At 45.6% G+C, this 20581-nt stretch overlaps 1 protein-coding gene across 11 annotated transcripts in view; it reads left to right on the forward strand.

Annotated features, from left to right (window-relative positions):
- SOX5 (SRY-box transcription factor 5) overlaps window positions 1–20581 on the forward strand; it is an 876032-nt gene that overhangs the window by 386899 nt on the left and 468552 nt on the right. For 8 of the 11 annotated variants that reach the window (XM_053255253.1, XM_053255257.1, XM_053255255.1 and 5 more), the window contains one exon: window positions 691–922. In XM_053255253.1, the coding sequence (XP_053111228.1) occupies window positions 692–922 (231 nt within the window). In that variant the 5' untranslated portion in view covers window position 691. Of the gene's footprint in view, window positions 1–690; window positions 923–20581 lie in introns of those variants that run through there. The other 3 variants (XM_053255259.1, XM_053255260.1, XM_053255262.1) reach the window with 2 other exon arrangements.

Genomic DNA, 20581 nt, shown 5'->3' on the forward strand with positions numbered 1-20581 from the left:
CACATTTAACCTTTCCTCAGCACCTTTCTCTTTGAGCTTTGGGTCTTAAGATGTGGTATTCATAATGAGTTGATGCTTCTGTCAGCAAGTGATGAGCTTCCATGTGTGAATTGATATTTTTGTTTCTGCTGTAATCTGTGAGGCTTAAAACGCATGTATTCTGTGTGCACAGACATGCAACTAGAGCTGCTACTAACTTTCCGTGGCCCAGAAGTTTGAGCCTCACAGCTTTCTGCTTTTCTTCCATGAGTAAATGGAACATGTGCTGTTTTCTAAAGAGGAAATAAAGGAGTAAGTCAACAGCAGCGTAAACTGGATAGGTCTTTTGCAAGCTCTTGCAAAGTGTTAAAAAAGAACCCACTATTTTTGCCCCTCTTAAAAAAAATATGGAATTGCATTTCATTATGTCGTGCTCTTAGGTATTTTTTCCCCTGAATGTGTTTAAGAAGCCAGAATACAAGAGAGTGCTATATTAGCGTATTATTCTCACAACAAACAGGCACTGTTCTGTTGCTACCTGCTTGGCCATTGTTCCTGATTGTGTATGCTTTGCAGTGGTATTTGGATGGTTTCCTGCTCTCCGCCAGCACAAAAAAGGCATTTCTGTTACAATGGCCCCTAACCACACAATGACGGCATTAAGGATTTATGTGGAGGTTTCATTATTTTCTCCTCTTTTGTTCCTTCCAGGATGTCTTCCAAGCGACCAGCCTCTCCGTATGGGGAAGCAGATGGAGAGGTAGCCATAGCGACAGGCAGACAGAAAGTGGAAGAAGAGGAGAGTGACGGGCTCCAAGCCTTTCACCTTCCTTTGCATGTGAGTTTTCCCAACAAGCCTCATTCTGAGGAATTTCAGCCAGTTTCTCTGCTGACGCAAGAACCTTGCGGCCATAGGACTCCCACCTCTCAGCAAAACACAATGGTAGGTCTCCTCCAGGCTCAATTGTGCTTACTCTTGTGCCTCCACAATAGCTTGGCATCTAAAGACCTCTCCTTTTGTACATTGTGCAGTTTCGCCATCACATGTACAGAACACATCACAATAATGGGAAAACTTTGACCTAACTGGACTCCTTTCCTTCTGGCACCCCTTCTTCCAACAGCGAATCATTCCATCAAAGACCAAAACATTACCTTGTCAGGCCTCCAATTTATCTCCAGTTTTCAACATCCCATTGAGTTGAAAAGCAAATGATAAATCCTTAAATAAACAAATGCACTGAAAATAACCCTTTCCCCCCTCTGGGTGATAACAACAACAACAACAACAACAACAAAATCACATCACCTGCTGCTTCCTTACCAAAACAGATGCAATGCGTGTGAATAACTAAGACAGTGATCTCACCCACAAGTGGATCTAAAATGAACCTGGGAGTGCATGAACCTGACTGCAATTTGCATATTAGATTTTTCTGCAGGTAGGCAGAGGTGCAACTGATTCTTGCAATGCCCCAGTTGACTGCTTTGGTGGTAGGCAGTGCTGGAGGTTCAGCTAAGGGAGCCCTCACACTCAACCAGCCCATCCTGCCCTGCTCCCTTATAGTCCTAGGGAGACCTCGCTCTTGTTCTTCCATTTCCCAATTTTTATCATCTTGGTAGGAAACACTCCTGTCCAGTGGGTGGAAGGAATAGACTAACGGCCTCTAAAAACAATCCCCATGTGTCAGTTTGGAGCTAGGGTTGCCAGCGGCCGGGAAAAAGACAGACTAGCTTGTTGTTGTGCCATTAACTGCTGTTGTTGTGCCATTAACTGCTAATTCAGCATGCAGAAATCATCAAGTGAAGCTTTTCATGGCATGGAAAGAAGAACAACCTGTTGATTCCTGCAGATCAACCCATTTCTCACAGCTGTAAATCTGGTTCAAAAGTGGTCAACCATAGTTGCCATCAACAGTATCCAAAGCCAGTGGCTTCTGGTAGTTTTTAACAATTCAGGGTTCTCATAAAATAATCAGTGGCCTGTCATCCATGCTGCATCCCTGAGTATTCTAGGCATATCTTAGGTATTAGGACACTTAGCCTAAGCACCTCACTATGCTTAGCGTGTCCTGAAGGCACGTGATGCAACAAGAGTGCAAAGCTAAGCAGGCCTGGGTCTGGTCAATGCCTTCATGGAAGGCCACCTGGAACCTGTATGCCTATCACCATAGTGGAAGAAAACTGAGCTATTAATATTCTAGATGTAACTGAGTGTTATTGAGTCACTGCACACCACATCAGGGCTGATGGAGACTCGTAAGGCAGGCCCAACTCTGGAGATAAGGGGTGGTTGTTCAAGCAGCTCTGCCATTCATGACAATGGGGGAAACTGTGGTATCACTGCTTCCACAGCCACCCATTCCCTACAGTGTCGGAGCAGTCTTAAAAGTCCTCAGCAACCACAATTCAGTGCTCGGCTGCTTTTTACCAGCCAACATATCCTAGTGAAACCATATCCAAACTAAAGATGGTTCAGTATATAAAACCCTGGTAGTTCTGTGGTGGCAGGGGTCTTGAAACAATATCTTTCTGCATCTCGGCAAGCTAAAACAATTAAAAATTGACAACTAGACAGATACAGCTCTGGTTCTTTAACACTGCCACTGGTGCTACCGATGCTGTGCAACCCTCAGGGACATATTTTTGGGAAGCACAGTGGGCTTCAGAGGGAAAAGGAGATCAGAGAAAATCACCCTTCCTCGTACCAGCACACTAATGCTGCATTAGTCTGGATATCAGCCAGCATTATATAGGCAAAGCCATCACGGCTAAAATGGCAATCAATCAATATAGGTTTGCAATGTAGCTAGGGCTTCCTAAACCTCCCTTCTATAATTTCTCTAGACTTCCATTTGGTGCATGAGGTTCTGGGCTGGTTCAGGCATAGACACCCATCCATGGCCATTGTCTATGTGGATGACCCACATGCAGGAGATAAGGTTGAAACTCCACACCACATGCCATGTAGGATTGGAAGCAGGCTTACCTTGACTGGGACAGGGGATACCTGAGTTCACAATCTCAGCGAGATCCAAAGCACAGTTGCGACTTAAGTTTTTTCTGTGTCAAGGGACTCCATGCCTTCAGCAGATGCATAATGAGCAGAAATTCAAGAGCTGACACTTTTCCTGATGGGGGAAGCCATCCCAGTGGATTTCTGCCCGTGTGCTGCTTCTAAAGGTGCAGAGCTTCCTGTTAGGATGAAAAACGGCAACTTTTATCTGAAGGTGGAACTGTAAGAGCATTTTCACATACAGCGCTAAAAGCCTTTCTGAGCCTCTCTTTCTCGCTATTTGAGCAGATGTGTGGATGTTGTTAATATGGAATAATATAGAAAACAGAATGGGGGCATTTCTAAATCACATGTACAGTCTAACTAATGCAGGTCTTGGGTAAGGTTTGCATTGCAGATGTGGGGTCATCCATTTTAAAACACGTTTAAAATGGATGTGGTGGTCTGATCTCCCACTTCCTTTTATTTTATGTAACAGCAGCACCAGGGGGTGGGGGGTGGGGTGGGGCTCTGATTTTGACTGGGCCAGTAGCCTGGACTGGTAGTGACTTTTCAAGGTTTCAGACAGGAGTCTTTCCCAGTCCTTCTCGGAGATGCCAGAGACTGAACCTAGCTCTTTCTTCATGCAGAGCTGATACTTTGTCACTGAGCTATGGCTCAATCCTCCCCACGCCCCCGAGTGCTACTCTGATTTAAATCAAAACCCCTGTATCTGCTTAAAAATACAACAGTTATTTGAAGATCACATCACATCACAGGATCTCCCATATCAGTGGCTGACATCCAGAGTAAATTAGCTCTGAGTAGTCCTACCGAAATCAAGTAGTCCTTTAGCCCACACCCTGAGTAGTACTATTTGGTAGTTAGATTGGAAGTTAGCCAGTTGGTTTTTGGTTTTAAGTCTCATGTGCGAAAGTGCCCAGAGGTAACAATTAACAATGTCGTGGTTTCATGACACCCAAAATGTTTACAAGTGCACTCCTTTGCCAATGTCTTAACTAGTTCCTCCCCCCGCCCCCAAGTATTGTTTATTTTAGATTTTTGTGGGGGGACTCACAGTTAAGTCAGAAAAAAAATACTGAATGGTTTACACAATGTGGGGCTTCCCTCCTCCCTGCTTTTTGTGTGTGCACATAACAACGGGTTAAATCATGCTGTTTCCCACTTCAGAGCAATATGTAGTGCCTATAATCTTCTTTCTTGGGTGAAGTACCTTTTGAGAAGAATAACCTGCCAGGTGGCTAAGGGTGTGTGCGAAAGAGTATGCGTGTGTTGATTTATCCTGTAATGAAAGAGAATGCATGGAAGCTGAGGGGATAAAAGAGACTCTGTAGTCACAGGATTGAATATATCGTCCAAGTGCGTGCATTACTCGTAAATTCAGCTTGCATTTTGAGAGCAGAGATCTGGGTTGCTGGGCTCTGCGGGAACTCTCCCCTCACCCCCAACAACTTCCAGCCCAAGCCTTCGTTTACTCATTTATATTGGAAAGTATACTCGGAAACTTATACTCAGAAATTTCTGTTTCAACTTTCTAGCCAGTATGAAATTACCTTTCCTAATGGAGTGTATCGCATTGGAGGAGAGCTGGTCTTGTGGTAGCAAGCATGAATTGTCCCCTTGGCTAAGCAGGTCCACCCTGGTTTGCATTTGCATGGGAGACTAGATGTGTGAGCACTGGAAGATCTTCCCCTCAGGGGATGGAGCTGCTCTGGGAAGAGCAGAAGGTTTCAAGTTCCCTTCTTGGCATCTCCAAGATAGGGCAGAGAGAGACTCCTGCCTGAATCCTTGGAGAAGCTGCTGCCAGTCTGGGTAGACAATACTGAGCTAGATGGACCAAAGGCGTGATTCGGTGTAACTCGGTTTAAGACAACTTCTTATGTCCCTATGTATTTACCTTTATAGACTGCTTTACAGGGAGCAGGACAGGCAGGGGTGGAGCCATCATTGGGCAAACTGGTTAAAAAAAAACGGGACTGCCACCAATCAGGGGCTGTGAGTGCACCCCAGACATGCCCCCGCTTGCGTCTAACATCAGATGCAGGGGATGTTATTTTGTTCCCAAATGGGGCCCCATGGAACCAAAATTGGCCCATGGTGCATTGGGCAGTGCAGACGGAGTGACTCTCTCTGCCTTAAAGGCAGGGAGAGCCACTCCTGGTCTCGCTGCCAATGCAGTGGGGCCGATCAATCTCCCTCCCTAATGGAGCCGTGCAGCCCCGTTTGGGAGGGAGATCAGGCCATGCTGTGCTGGCAGCATAGCTAGAACGGCTCTCCCTGCCTTTAAGGCAGAGAGAGTCGCTCCGGCCCACACTGCCCAACACACCGCGGGCCAACCTCCCTTCCAAACGGGGCCGCGCAGCCCCGTTTGGGAAGGAGACCATGCCCCTGCGTTAGACGTGGGGGTGTGGCTAGCCGGCCCCCCTGCATCTGATGTCAGATGTGGGGGCAGGGCCAGTGGGCATGGCGGCAGCCACACTACACTTCTGAGGACAGGATATCTATCTGTCTATCTATCTATCTATCTATCTATCTATCTATCTATCTATCTATCTATCTATCTATCATGTGTCATTTTTAAATTATTGATTCTAAATTTCAAAATTCCTGGACCTATTTGAGTATTCAGAGTACTTCACATATTTCTCCTCCTTTATAGTCCATGCAAAAACCCTATAAAGTAGGTCAGTATTATTACCCCCATCATGTGGAGAGGGGGCTGAATGCAAGCAAGAGGCTTGCCGTAGCCCACTTACAAATTCATGGCAGAAGTGAAAGTCAGTCTGGGGGTGTAGGGGGACATTTCCTGGTTCCATATCTTCGCCACCCAGTTCTACCAGCTCTCAGCATACCTAATAGAGCTTTTTAATAGAGAACAGTTAGGGGGTGGAATGTAGATTTCCAGCGTACCTTTTGTGCATCTAGTTTAGGATAGGCTTTTTTCCCTTTCTGTTTTAATTGTGATGGGACAATGCGGAGTGTTGTGAACACCAGTGTAGTTATTGTGCCAGCTCTAATAATGAGAATTTTCATTGTTTGGGGAAAGCCGTCTCCTACACTCTAGACAAAAGTGTAATTACTTTTGAACGATGTGGAATGTGCTCCGCTTAAATAGCACGGCGAATAGATTTGCATAGATTCAGATATAGCTTGCTTAGATGCCATATGTGCAGAATGGCAATAAGAAATAGTTAGTATGGAGCATAATTATGCACTCCGGCATACACACACGCACACACAATTTCACAGTTTAAGCTATAAGCTGTTGTTTCTGTAAGAGGCGGACGAGCTTTCCCAAACGAGGCTAGTTCGGTTAAAATGAAGCAAACAAAACAAATGGTGCTAAAAGTTTGCAATTGTCTTGTTTCAATGTCTTTTTCCCCTGCCAAATTGATATTTATCTTATAATGGAATTATATTGTTGCAAACATTTGTGCACTAAATGTCATCACCAGAGTAGCACTTGAAAGCTGTTTCCATACATATAATTTCAGGCTGGAAAACGGGAGTTTGATATTTCTGTCTTTTCTTTCAGTCTATGCACTTGCATTGTTTTATGAAATTGCCCCCAGGGCTTTCTGAATAAACAAGGCAGTCTGAGTACATCAAGTGCTGAAATTACGTAGTGCACCTTCACAATTTGCTGTTATTATCCTTTCGTTGATGTATAAGAGATGGCCTTATAGTGATTCCAACCACTGGGCTGTTCAGCCCAGTATTCCTCTACCCCAACTGGTAGCAGCTCCATACAATCTTCCACAGCCCTGATCCAGAAATCCCACTGGGGCCTTCTGCATGCTCTATGCCATTGAGGAACCCTAACCATGATACATGTGTGCAGCTGCTGCCTTTATACTGAGTGAAATCATTGGTCCATCTAGCTCGGCGTTGACTCTGGATGTAGCCATAAGAACAAATGGAGCTGCTTATCCGGAGACAGACCATTGTTCCCTTAGCCCAGGACTCTCCTCTCCAGGGGTTCCCAGTCCTGGCTCCCCAGGTGTTATTGGATTGCAACTCCCACCATCCCCAGCCACCACAACCTTTGTCATTGTGGCTAGTTGGGGTGTGCGAGACAGCCCGAATCGAACCAAGCTTGAGTTCAAGTTGGCTCAGCTTGAAGGCTTGTGCTCGAGCCGGACTGGCCACATAAAGAGTGAAGCCAGTCCAAGCTTGAGTCGAGCCCAGCCCAGCTCAAAGAACTGGCTCACTGGCCCGTTTAAGGCGCTGAAGGGGTATACTTGTAAAGGGATTGGCTGGATTCCCCTTTGCAAGTATACCCTTCCAGCTGGCTTGTGCACTCACTGGGCAGGGCTCAATGCCTGGACCGGAATCTGCCCCAGCTCTATCGAGCCAGAGCTGCCCAAGACAGCTTGAATCCAGTCCAGATTTGAGCTGAACTGGGAAATTCAGTTCTGTGCACATCCCTAGTGCCTAGGGATGATAGGAGTTGTAGACTAACAACATATCGGGGACCAGGACTGGGAACCCCAGCCTATTCTGCCTATGCTGGTTCTCCAGGGCCTGGGGCGTGGTTTCCCCCTGCCTTGCTACTTGCTACTTTTAAACTTGAAATGCCATGGGCTGGATCAGGGACTCTCTTCATAGAAAACGATGCCCTCTGAGATGAAATCCCTATTGCAGATTTGGAGCAGGGGGAACTGATGCTTTCAGAAGACTGGTTTACCTAAGGCCACCTATGTAGTTCACTAGAGTACCTAGAGTTCACTAGAGGCAAGGCTACAACACCTAGGGCTATTTAGTTTAGAAAAAAGACAACTGCAGGGAGACATGATAGAGGTCTATTAAATCATGCATGGAGTGGAGAAAGTGGATAGAGAGAAATTCTTCTCCCTCTCACATAACACTAGAACCAGGGGTCATCCCATGAAGTGGATTGCCAGGAAATCTAGGACCAGCAAACCGAGGTACATTTTCACACAACGCATAATCCACTTGTGGAATTCTCTGCCACAAGATGTGGTGACAGCCAACAACTTGGATGGCTTTAAGAGGGGTTTGGATAACTTCATGGAGGAGAGGTCTATCATCGGCTACTAGTCGGAGGGCTATAGGCCACTTCCAGCCTCCAAGGCAGGATGCCTCTGAGTACCAGTTGCAGGGGAGCAAGGGCAAGAGAGAGGGCATGCCCTCAACTCATGCTGTAGGCTTCCAGTGGCATCTGGTGGACCACTGTGTAAAACAGGATGCTGGACTAGATGGGCCTCCTTGGGCCTGATCCAGCAGGGCTGTTCTTATGTTCTTATGTTAACTCCCTAGTTTCTTCTCCCATCTCTGGTCCCATGGGCATTGCCCTGCTGATTTCCAAGAGTCATCTGCTCTATCTTGCTGAAACAATTATGTTATTTTCCAGAGGTTCCTATAAATAGCCATGGTGGCACAGGTCAAACTGAATCTGCTCTTCCCTAGCATTGGGCTACTGATTCTGGAAGAGATACTCACCTCTGAAGTGAGTCTTTCTGCTTCCACAAAAATTAAACGGTGAAATGAAGTGTTCCTAGTCAGAACTGTGTTGATCCATAACATGGGCAGGGTTTGCAATGGCTGGATGAGTCATGGGGGGGAAATGTACTGAGGGAAAACATAAAAGACTTCGGCAGATCTCGTGTTATTACAGACATCTTGAAGCACCAGCTGTCTCATGCACCATTGAGAGAATGAATACAATGTGTCTGGGCTACTGAGCCTTAAACCAGGTACCTCAGGTTCAGAATGTAGCATCTATTGATCATGTGCTGAGATGCATGTTTTTAAAAGAAATCTAACTGGGTGGGGACTGTGGCACGGAGGCGGAGGCTTTAACCCTTCGCCCCGCATCCTTCCCAGTCCAGTTTCCATCCCTCCATGGCTGCTACTTGCCTTGTGAGAGACGCCTTAGGAACATAGGAAGCTGCCATATACTGAGTCAGACCATTGGTCTATCTAGCTCAGTATTGTCGTCACAGACTGGCAGTGGCTTGTCCAAGGTTGCAGGTAGGAATCTCTCTCAGCCCCATCCTGGAGATGCTAGGAACCTAGGAACTTGGAACTTAGAGGGGCTCCATCCCCTGAGGGAAATATCTTTCTGTGCTCACACTTCTAGTTTCCCATTCATATGCAACCAGGGCAGAGCCTGCTTAGCTAAGGGGACAAGTCATGCTTGCTACCACATGATCAGCTCTCCTCTCCTCCTTATTGATGCAATGCATATGCTTAGCATTGAGGTTATTCACACAACTGAAAACTGGGAAGGACAAGTGTCTTACTCAGATTTGAGAGCTGTGCACGCTCCCAATTTTTGGTGGTGTGGAAGCAAACAACTAGGTAGGAGTAGGGAGAAGTGATCGTCTGGAGGCAGGAGCTGGATAGGACAACTTTTCCTCCTACTTTGGTCAAATCCTAGGTATGAAAGCTGGGTAGGATGGTGCTGTCCTACTCAGCTCTATTGTCTCCCACAGTCACTTCTCCCTCCTCCTACCTAGTAGGGATGTGCACAAACCGGTTCAGAAGCCCTTTTACAGACCTCCAAACTGGTTCAAAGGTCCAGCTGTTCAGTCGGTTTGAAGGTGGAGGGGATAGCTTTAAGGACCGAGGAGGGCCCCTGCTGCATTTTCCCTGCCATCGCTTTGTCTAAAAATGGTCCCACAGGGCAAAAGCATACCTCCTTGACACCCTGGTGTACGTCGGACCGGAAGTTCCCGGACGCGCTCAGTACATGTTGTTGATTGATCCAGGCCTTTGAGAAACACTAGGAGCTTGGCTTGGCAAACCAGAGCTATGCTTTCTGGGCAGGCTCCAACATCCAGTGTAAGCCATGGACCTTGGGTTTCTGGTGGTGGAGCACCCCCACTCCAGATCTAGATCTGGGTACAGCCACCCACTTACAGCCCTGGACTGGCTCTTATGATGCATCTCCAAATCACCGGCCCATTGTGACTTGGTAGGTCAGGAGTTCTTCATGATGCAATATGTTGGACATTCATCTTTAAAGAAGGGACATAATGATGCACTTAAAACAATACAGTTTCAATGCCTTGGACGAGCCTTGACAGGCCCCTGCAGTGTCACGTTAGGGATGACTGAGAAGCTCAGAGTCCACAAGGGCAAATGCACTGGAGAGTGAGGGTGGGGTTGGCTGGCAGCTGGCTGTTGAGAAGCAGCTCTGTGTGAAGTGCTGGCTTCTTTGGAGAGGCTCATTTGGAATCAGCTAAGCAGAAAATAATCACCTGCAAAGCAAACACCTTGTTTTATAAATGTGCTGGGAACCATATATTTTCCATTGTTTCCAGCCATACAGGCGCACACCTAGAGGGACAATTGGATGACCTCATACCAGAAAATATTTGCGTTGGAGCCTCTCGTGTCAATACGAGGCAAACGCCCGGTTCTGTTGGGCAGCTGGGAGACTGTGTGCAAAGCAACAAGGTGGAAACATGCGCTTGCAAGTCTATCGGAGTATTTCAGTCGCAAATGTTGTGGCAGTTCACTTATTCCTTTTTTGGCTGACTGGGGAACATCAGTGGGAAGAATTTGGAAATGGGTCATGGAATGCAGATGGATGCTGTCCTGGCCCACATTGTGGAAATGGCTGTGGGTCAGTGTGACAGGCCAGCCACCTAATGGCACGGTAGGGAAATGACTTGACTAGCAAGCCAGAGGTTGCCGGTTCAAATCCCTGCTGGTATGTTTCCCAGACTATGGGAAACACCTATATCAGACAGCAGTGATATAGGAAGATGCTAAAAGGCATCATCTCAAACTGCACGGGAGTTGGCAATGGTCAACCCCTCCTATATTCTACCAAAGACAACCACAGGGCTCTGTGGTTGCCAGGAGTCGACACTGACTTGACAGCACACTTTACCTTTACCAATGTAACAGTATGAGTCTATGGGCAGATCCAGATACTGGGTTCAACACAAAGCTGCTGGAGAAAATGGCAACTCCATGTCAAGCCCATATCATGACATCATCACATAGTCAGCTTGTTTACGCAACTGGGTAGGACAAGCGCTCATCCTGGGCAGGAGACCTGGGAGCGTTCCCAATTTTCAGTCATGTGCTTGCAAACATTAGGGTAGGAAGAGGAGAGAATGTTTGTGTGTGAGGCCGCAGATGGGTAGCATGAGAGTGTCCTACCCACATTCCATCCCCAGCACATGACTGAGGTAGGAGGGAAAGCTTTCCTACCCAGCTGCCACCTCACACACAATACTTCTCCACATCTTCTGTCATAATGTTTCCAAGAGAATAAAACATATACTGGGTAGTATATAAACCGTGTATAAGAGTCTATTCACACACACAACTTACATAAAACAAGGATAAATTAAACATATATTATGAAACACACAATTACTAAAGAAATTGCCTGTGTTCTAGACCCCAAAAAGTATGGCTGAAAGTCAATTATGCCCATGGTCCTATTGCATGTGGATATATAGTCCTTCCAGATCTTTTCTCTTGCTGGTTCTTGTTCAAGTTGTTACTCCAAATGTTATTCAAAATTCTTCCAGATCTTTTTCCTTGCAAGTTCTTATTCTAATGGTAGCTCCTTGTACAAATGTTGCTCCTTCTGATAGATGCTCCTTGTCCAGATAATACCCAACAGGTATCTTAGGTAATTTTTACCTGTTTCCTCCTGCTTGAGCAGGACTTCATCAGGAGAAGTGAGCTGAATACACAATAACACATGTATCATTTTAACAAAAAAAATACCTTCAACAAATTATGTTAACTCAAAGGGTTAGAAATTTTTAGTTATTACTCACATTTATTTCTTCCAAAGTGACACTGCACCTACCAGTGGTTTCTAAATTAGAAATCCTACTGGATTTCTACAGGGTGAATGTTACAGGAAGGTAGGGGGAACCTGACACAAAAATAAGAAAGATCTTTGGGAAAGATCAAAGGTTCATCTTGTTCAGCAACCTGCTCTCCATGTTGCCAAGCCAGATGCTTCCAGGAACCCCAGAAAGAGGACATAAAGGCAGTTGCCTGCCCCACTGTTGCTTCCTAGCAACAGGTATTCAGAGGTACCCTGCCTCTGAACACAGACATTTCATACAGCCGTCATGACTAAACAGCTATTAGTAGACTTATCTTCCATGAATTTGGCCAGAAGCCATCTAAGCTTCTATCCATCACCACATCACACTGCTTTGGGCATCAGCACGCATAAAATATAACTTTGCTGTAAGCTACATCAGTTCTTTCCATTTAATTTCTTTGGAATTAACCAAAAAAAATAAGCTTAGTACATACACACTGTGATAAATTAGCATTTAGTAAATGGTTGTCTGTATCTGTCCAGACTAGGATTTGAATCTAGCTATTAGATATCTGAGCCATGTTTTGACCAAGCTAGTAACATGGTCACCACTCTTTCAATGTACCTTGTATGCTGATCAGAGCTAAGATGGACAAACTCTCAGCTTGTAGTCCTTCTTTAAAGCAGTGTGGTCCTAGTCTCCTTCAGTGAGCCACATAGCCCTGGGAAATTCCCAGTGGGTTTATCAGCTTTCTGAGAAGTAGGGGTGTGCATGGAATTGGTTTAGCCAGTTTGGTTTGAATCCAAACCAGACATGAACTGACCTAGCCCGGTCCAGTTCCTTGTCTGCCCAAACTGGGTCCAGCCCGGTTTGACCACCCAACTGGGCCGAACCAGTTTGGGGGATGTACTTGTAAAGGGAATCTGGCGAGGATTCTTATTTACAAGTAAAGGGGCATTCCCTAGGCAGCTGCAAAAGGGGGAAAAGGCTATTTACTGGGGCCGCCATGGCTGCCGGCACCACCGCTCACCACTCGCCCTCCCAGCATGGCAAGCATGCTCCCCCCGCCTCTACCGAGCCACCGGCTCAGTTATAGCCTCCGTACATGTGTGGAGGTCACAACCGAGCTGCCGCTGAGCCAGTAGCTTGGCAAAGGAGGGGGGGAGTGCACTTGCCGCGAAAGGAGGGCCAGCAGTGGTGTGCAGTGGCATCCATGCTGGCCGGCCGGGGTAAGCAGCTTCTTTTCCCTCTTGGCAAAAGAGCTGCCCAGCCACCCCTTTTCATCCCGAACCAGTTCTTCTGAACTGGGCCCGCTTCAGTTTGATCACAGACCGAACCACCCTCAGTTTGGTCCATAATCAAACCTCCGAACCGGCCCCAGTTCGAGGCGAACCATTTCGGGACCAACTGTTTGTGCACACCCCTACTGAGAAGGGATTTTCAATAGTGTTTGTGCAGGGCCATAGTTCTAATTGAACAAGGGTTGTAGGGACAAATACCTCTGGGCCCCTGAGGGAAAAGTCCTGTCAACTGAGTCACATCTTTCTCTTTGTGCTCTCTCCCCCCACTGCCTTTCCCAATAAGATGTGGTGGGGAGGATCTTCATTATTATTATTTTGTCTCAGGGCCCACTCCAACTTTGCTCTGCCCCTTTGTTTGTGAGCAGAGGACCCGATGGTTATTTCCCATCCATTTATGTGAACTAAGAGGATGAGTTCACATAACACCGGTGTATTTGTTGCAGATTCTGTCTCTGCCCTTCCCCAAAACCCAGGCTGCTGTTGCAGTGCTTCAGGCCTTCTTGACATTTAATTGACTGCCCCCTTCCTATACTAACGAGGAGACCTTTGGGAAAAAGAAATAGTTTGCTTCATGCAGCCAATTAAGAGTTTTCAAAAACTGTTCTTATTCCTTCCCCCCCTCATGCATCAACATTGCTGCGAAGTTCAATGCTCCGCCAGTAAAGTGTGGCATGCCATGTGAGGAGATGAGGCATCCCCTCATGTTAAGTAAGGCCAACAACCTCCGCGAACCCTCTGAAGCTAACATCACAAGATAAAGCAATTGACTAGAGTTTGTGTCTAAATTAACTGGGGATGACTTTGCTACAGATCCCTAAACAATGCTATCATTATCTGTGGGAGGAGGGTTTTTGCTTCAACATCCCTTCTCTGCGCTTTGAAAAACTCAAGCTAGCCCTAAGGGGGAAAGAGCTCTGGAAACAGGATTATCTGTTTGCAAGCTGCAGATAGGATATAGAACGAAAGTCAAAGTGAATGCTTGCTGATAATTTGGAACAAGAGCCAATTAAAAAGCTTTGCATCCAATAATTGTTTCTATTACTCCGGTGACATGATATCCCTTTGATTATTCAACATTATAATCCTGTTAATAATTAATCGTATCTTTTGAAATACAATCAAGGTGTATTATGTGTGGTGAGGATGAAAAAGAGACTTCCTCCCTCCCTTGGAGCCTGATCCACAATCCAGGTAAATGGAAGTGCTGGGCTTGAAGCCAAGGCTTAGGTTGCAATTCATGCTGCAGCTATTCATGGGCCCGATTCAATGCGGCTGCATGCAGCCAGATGGACAGGTGGCATCCCTGGAAAAGGAGTAGGGGGAACCTTCTTACCAATCAATGTCGGGCTGCTTGAGATGCCAGCTACATAACCCCCACCACTCGAGTCTGCACTTTCCCCCATCAGCCCTGGGAACAGAGCATCACAGGCTGAAGCCCCTGCCACATGAAGACGGCAGGGATCAGATATGCTGACTGGACCCAACCCAGTCTCTGCATCAGGTGGATGTGTTCCACTGGTTAAATCTCCACCCACTAAACCCACTGGGAAATATATCATTGACTTTTCAGGCATGCTAAAAAGCTGTGCGGGCTCTCCTTCACTAGAGTTTTTCAGTCAAAAGCTGGATGGATAGCCATCTATTAGGGATACTGAATGGCCTTTGGCAGTTGTGGCAGGGGGTAATGGGAGCTGTAATCCAACAACCCCCAGAGACCCAAGCTTGAGAAACCTTGCAGTAGCAGGAGGATTCCTCCACTCAGATTCCTGCACTGAGCAGGGGGTTGGACTCGAACAGGATTTCTCAGTGTGTGGGTCCCCAGATGTTATTGGACTTCAGCTCCCATAATTCCCAGCCAAAGGCCACTGGAGCTGGGGATTATGGGAGTTGAAGTCCAATAACATCTGGGGACCTGACGTTGAGAATCCCTGGGCTAGAAGGCCTCAAAGATGCCTTCCCACTGTAAAATTCTGTGATTCTAAATGGCATCCCCTGGCTGAGAGGATGATGATAATACTTCTAGAGTAGCTCTTTGAGGGTTCAAAGTGCTATATTATTATTATTATTATTATTATTATTATTATTATTATTATTATTATTATTTCTTGTTTACACAGTCAGACAGGTGTCATTGACTGGTTTGTTTAATCCAGACATCGAGTCCTTCCCAAGGACCTGAGATGGCTGAATTCTATTATCAGTGTTGTTGGTGTTATTATTATAGATATCGTCGCAGAATATAGGTTGTTCCCAGTAAAGCTGCTTTTTGTAATTGGCTGAAGGTGATTTCTGTGGCCCCTATGCTGTTGAGGTGCTCTTCAAGGTGTCTTGGAATTGCACCTAGGGCGCCAATTACTACTGGGATTATTTGGGTCTTTTTCTGCCACAGCCTTTCAATTTCAATTTGTAGGTCTTTGTAGTTTGTGATTTTTTCTATTTCTTTTTCTTCTATTCTGCTATCCCCTGGTATTGCTATGTCAATTATTTTAACTTGTTTTTCTTTCTTCTCGACTACATTATTTATTATTATTATTTCTTGTTTACACAGTCAGACAGGTGTTATTGACTGGTTTGTTTTATGCAGACATCGAGTCCTTCCCAAGGACCTGGGATGGCTGAATTTTATTATCAGTGCTGTTGCTGTTATTATTATAGATATCGTCGCAGAATATAGGCTGTTCCCAGTAAAGCTGCTTTTTGTAATTGGCTGATGGTGATTTCTGTGGCCCCTATGGCGTTGAGGTGCTCTTCAAGGTCTTTTGGAACTGCACCTAGGGCATCAATTACTACTGGGATTACTTTGGTCTTTTTCTGCCACAGCCTTTCAATTTCAATTTGTAGATCTTTTTTTCTATTTCTTTTTCTTCTATTCTGCTATCCCCTGGTATTGCTATGACGATTATTTTGACTTGTTTTTCTTTCTTCTCGACTACAGTTATATCTGGTGTATTGTGTGGCAGACTTTTGTCTGTTTGTAGTCAAAAGTCCCATAATATTTTTACATCTTCATTTCCTTCAACTTTTTCAATTTTATCGTCCCACCAATTTTTGGCTACAGGTAGCTTGTATTTTTTGCAGATGTTCCAGTGTACCATCCCTGCTGCCTTGTCATGCCTTTGTTTGTAGTCAGTCTGTGCAATCTTTTTACAACAGCTGATTAGGTGGTCCACTGTTTCATCTGATTATTATTATTATTATTATTATTATTATTATTATTATTTCAAATGTGCTGGTATAGTGGTGATGAAATACGCATAATGACAAACCTGCAACAATTCTCCTTAAAAGACCTTCTTTACTGCTTATATATAAGAAGAAAAACTAACCCAAAAGGTTTCTGTAAAAGCAAACGTTTCGACATTAACCCGCCATCATCTGTGCTCGATGTTTCACTCTTTGAACAGACGTTCTTATATAGTAAGCTCTTCCAGTCAAACACCTGAAGTTAAGACATAGCATGGGATTGGGGAAGAGGGAGGGGGAAGGAAGATAACAGACCTTTTCCAACTTAGTGCTGACAAGGAGAAGGGAGGGGGAAGAAGCAAGTTCAGCAATATAGCCTTTAATGGCCAATATACTCCAAAATTTATCTCAGTTCCTCCTTAATGCTTGCTTCTTCCCCCTCCCTTCTCCATGTCAGCGCTGAGTTGGAAAAGTTCTGTTATCTTTCTTCCCCCTGCCTCTTCCCCTCTCCCGTGCCATGTCTTAACTTCAGGTGTTTGACTGGAAGAGCTTACTATATAAGAACGTCTGTTCAAAGAGTGAAACATCGAGCACAGATGATGGCGGGTTAATGTCGAAACGTTTGCTTTTATAGAAACCTTTTGGATTAATATTCCTTCTTATATATACACAGTAAAGAAGGTCTTTTAAGGAGTATTTATTATTATTATTATTATTATTATTATTATTATTATTATTTTATTATTTTATGAATTCTGCTTTTCAACAAAAATACTCTCAACTAGCTGAACCAGGCACAGGGCATCTGCGCCTCTAGTTCTCTTCTCAGCTTTCCTCTCGCCCTCCCTGCCCGATGGCTGCCACTTGGCTCAGGCTGTTCTCCTGGCCAGCAGTGTCTTTTCCTCCATCCTCCCGTCCCCATCACTATCTGGCAGCTACTCACGAACTCTCACGAGAGCTGCCACACATAGGATTAGCAATGGATACGTTTAAGATGATAGATAGACAGACAGACAGACAGATAGATAGATAGATAGATAGATAGATAGATAGCAAATGGTATAAGAAAATGATTCCCTGTCCCTAAAGGGTCACAGATCTACATTATCATAGCAATACTTAAAACAGCCTTGTAAGGTAGACTGGTTTGCCTTGTTATTGACTGACTGTATTATTTATGCTGCCTTTCACAGGGTGACTCACATCGCGCGTGTGTGTGTGTGTGTAGAGTTCTTAATTGACCTTAAAACCACAATAAATTGAGCAATAAGCCACAAAGTCAAGTAAAAAAATCAGATAAACAGCAGCATCAAATTGTATTAAGAGCAATAACACCCCATCCCCAACATTTTAATATTCTTTCCAAGGGCTGAAGCTGCATGTTATATTAACAACAGGATTGATCCTGACATGCTTTTTCTCTCTTAAATAGCAGCCATGGAGGGGGCCTGATTTGGTTCAAGACTGCAGCATAGTGGTGGGGAGGGGAAAGAAGGCTTTAACCTTTTGCCTCCACCCTGGTTTTAATCCAGATCAGCCCACACCGTGAGGCTATTCTCATGACCGCTAAGGGAGCACTGCCCACTTTCCAGTGGTCGTGAGAACCACCGGGCTCACAGGCTCACCTGTTGGTTCAGTGGTGGCTAGCCCGCCTAAATGCCCCTCCCCTTAAACAAGGTTAGCGGAGTGAGTGCTCCACTAACCCCGTTTTGGTGATCCTGTGTCACTGTGGTGTGGCTCCACACCACGGCAACACACAAGTAGATTCCTGACCAGGAGGCTACAACAAGCCTCCCGGTGTTGGGGGTCCCCCCATAATGCCCTGGGTACTTGTGCAGGGCATGCTGGCAATTCCAGGGGCTTGGCAGCCTCCGAACCTCACCACCCCAACCGGCTCCATGACGGAGATTGATCATGTGGGTGGCCGATCCAGCCGCCTAGGGAGGGCGGACTGCTTCCACATTGCTTGTGTGGAGAGCCTCAGTGGCTATTTGCCCCGAGAAGGAACCTCCCATTGGCACCAGTAGTATCTTCCCACCCATGGCAAATAGTTGCCCCTGCTAACAGAGCAAAGAGGCACCTTTCAACCCGCTGAATGGAAAGATTATCTTTGTATTTAGCAGGGGGAGAGCAGCTGTCCCTTAGCAGTCCCAGAACAGCATCCCTCCCATGACTATTGCTAGTGTTTACCTTGCATTTCTTTTTAGACTGTGAACCCTTTGAGGGCAGGGAGCCATTTCCTTATTCCGCCCCCCCCCCAGTGAATTGTTTTGAGAACTGTTGTTGTTGAAAGCAGTATATAAATATTAGTGATAGCAATAGGGCCCCCAATCCAGACTGTCATCATGGTGCAGGCCAAGAATTAAAGGCCCCCTCCCCACTTGCCATGATCCTAATCCACACTCTCCCGCTCCAGCCTATTTAGTATTTACTATTTCCCTATCTGGCCTTGTACTCAATTCTTACCTTGGTGGTCCTCCCTTGTGGCCATGTGCTTGTGTAGTGTCATTAGCCGCAGGTGATCTTGCCAGAGGTGCAGCTCCTCTTCTGGGCCAAATTCCAGCTAAGCTGAATATGAGCAAAAGACTCCATGTACCTCATACAAAACTGCATGAACTGATTTTACCCTCACCACTTTATCTTATTGCCATGCTGCTGCTAGATGCATTTACTTGGAAGTAAATGCACTTGCTCTTGATAGAACTGCAGGCTATATAGTGTGCAAGTTTGAAAACGACATCAGATATGTTTTCATCGATCTCTGTGTGTGTGTGTGTGTGCATACGTGCATGTGAATGTGCACCCATCTGTGTGTAGTTGTGTGTGTATGTATGTGTATGTGCCAGCACAAAGAGTGGACTGTAAATGAAGCTGTCATACTTAAATCACACAGTCAGTATTCTTGCTTTAATTCCAGCTTATTTCGTGATCTGTGTTTAATCCCAACATGCAGGCTGTCTCTGTGTATATCTAGCTTTGTGTCTTGGCCCGACACGCTGTTGCAATGGTTTACCTTTTGGCATGATGCCCTGTGTGTTTTATCATCAGCCGTTGGAGTACAGGGGGAAGATGCAAATAAGAGGTGACACAGAGAACATGCATCATCTAAATCTGAGGTGGGGCGGGGGGGGAAAGTGCTACAGTCTTTCTTATTGGTCAAGTGTTGTGTTGAGACCTCAGTTACTTGGTAGGTCTCAATATGAATTAGCCTTAAACTGAGTCAGACCAGTGGTCAACCTAGGCAGATGTTGTTGTTTTTCTGAATGGCAGCAGCTCTGCAGGGTTTCCGGCAGATGTCTTTCTCACTGCCAGCTACCTGATCCCCCCCCCCCAAAAAAAACCCTAAAGTTGCCAGGGATTTTATCTGCGACCTTTTGCTTGTACGTAACATGGTCTACCCCTGAGCTGTGGCTATAAAAAGTCTCTGGTTCAGATTTCACTTTAATTCACTTTTCTCTCAGCATCCATCCTCATCTCCAGTATTGTCATCCTGCATCATTGCAGAATCCATCCCCCAACTGAGGGACAAGGAAGACAGTTCAGGGATGAAACAGTGTGGGAAGGCCACTCTGTGTTGCTAGGACCCCCCACATCTGGAGAACTAGGGGATCCAAGCCAGAACTCCCATTGTGACCTGAGGACCCAGTCCTGCTTTCATCCTTTGAGAAGTCCCTCAAGGACTTGCCAGACCAAGTAGAGTTTCTCTAGTGCCACTAGAGCCAATGCTTAGAAAACCAGGGAAGGCCCCTTTAAACAACAGAAGCTTCCCCAGGGAAAGGATGGGACCAATCTACTCTTCATGGGCAGCAGCCATAAAAACTGGCAGTCTGCTCCAAGCAGTTGCTGGACCAACATCCCTGTTACGCTGCTATATCAAACACTTCTGTGTTCCTGCTTGGAGCTATCCAAAGTCCTGACTCCTTTGCCTGCAGAGCTGTCCAAGGTCTGCATCCTTTCTGGATCCCTGTCTCAGTTGAGACCTTGGCTCATTTCAGAACAGGATAAATATGGGGAAAATAACACTGATCTACTTTGCAGGGTTTATATAAGTCTTATGGAGGTTGTAACTAAACATTATAAATAAATAAATAAATAATAAGAAACTCAGCTTGCAGCTGAAAATGGTAGCCTTGTGTCAAGCATCATTGTTATGTACTATATGTAGACCTTTGCCACAGCAGAAATATTGGATCAATGCCAAGTGGATAACAATATGGAAGAAAAATATTTTATAGGTCAAAAGGTCCTCCCTAACACTATTGTTATCTGTATCAGGTGGGCATTAACCCATTGATACTTGAAGAGAAAGTCTCTCCAAGCCAGCTCCTGAT

The sequence above is a fragment of the Hemicordylus capensis genome, chromosome 5, assembly GCF_027244095.1.
Source record: "Hemicordylus capensis ecotype Gifberg chromosome 5, rHemCap1.1.pri, whole genome shotgun sequence".
Lineage (NCBI taxonomy): Eukaryota > Metazoa > Chordata > Lepidosauria > Squamata > Cordylidae > Hemicordylus > Hemicordylus capensis.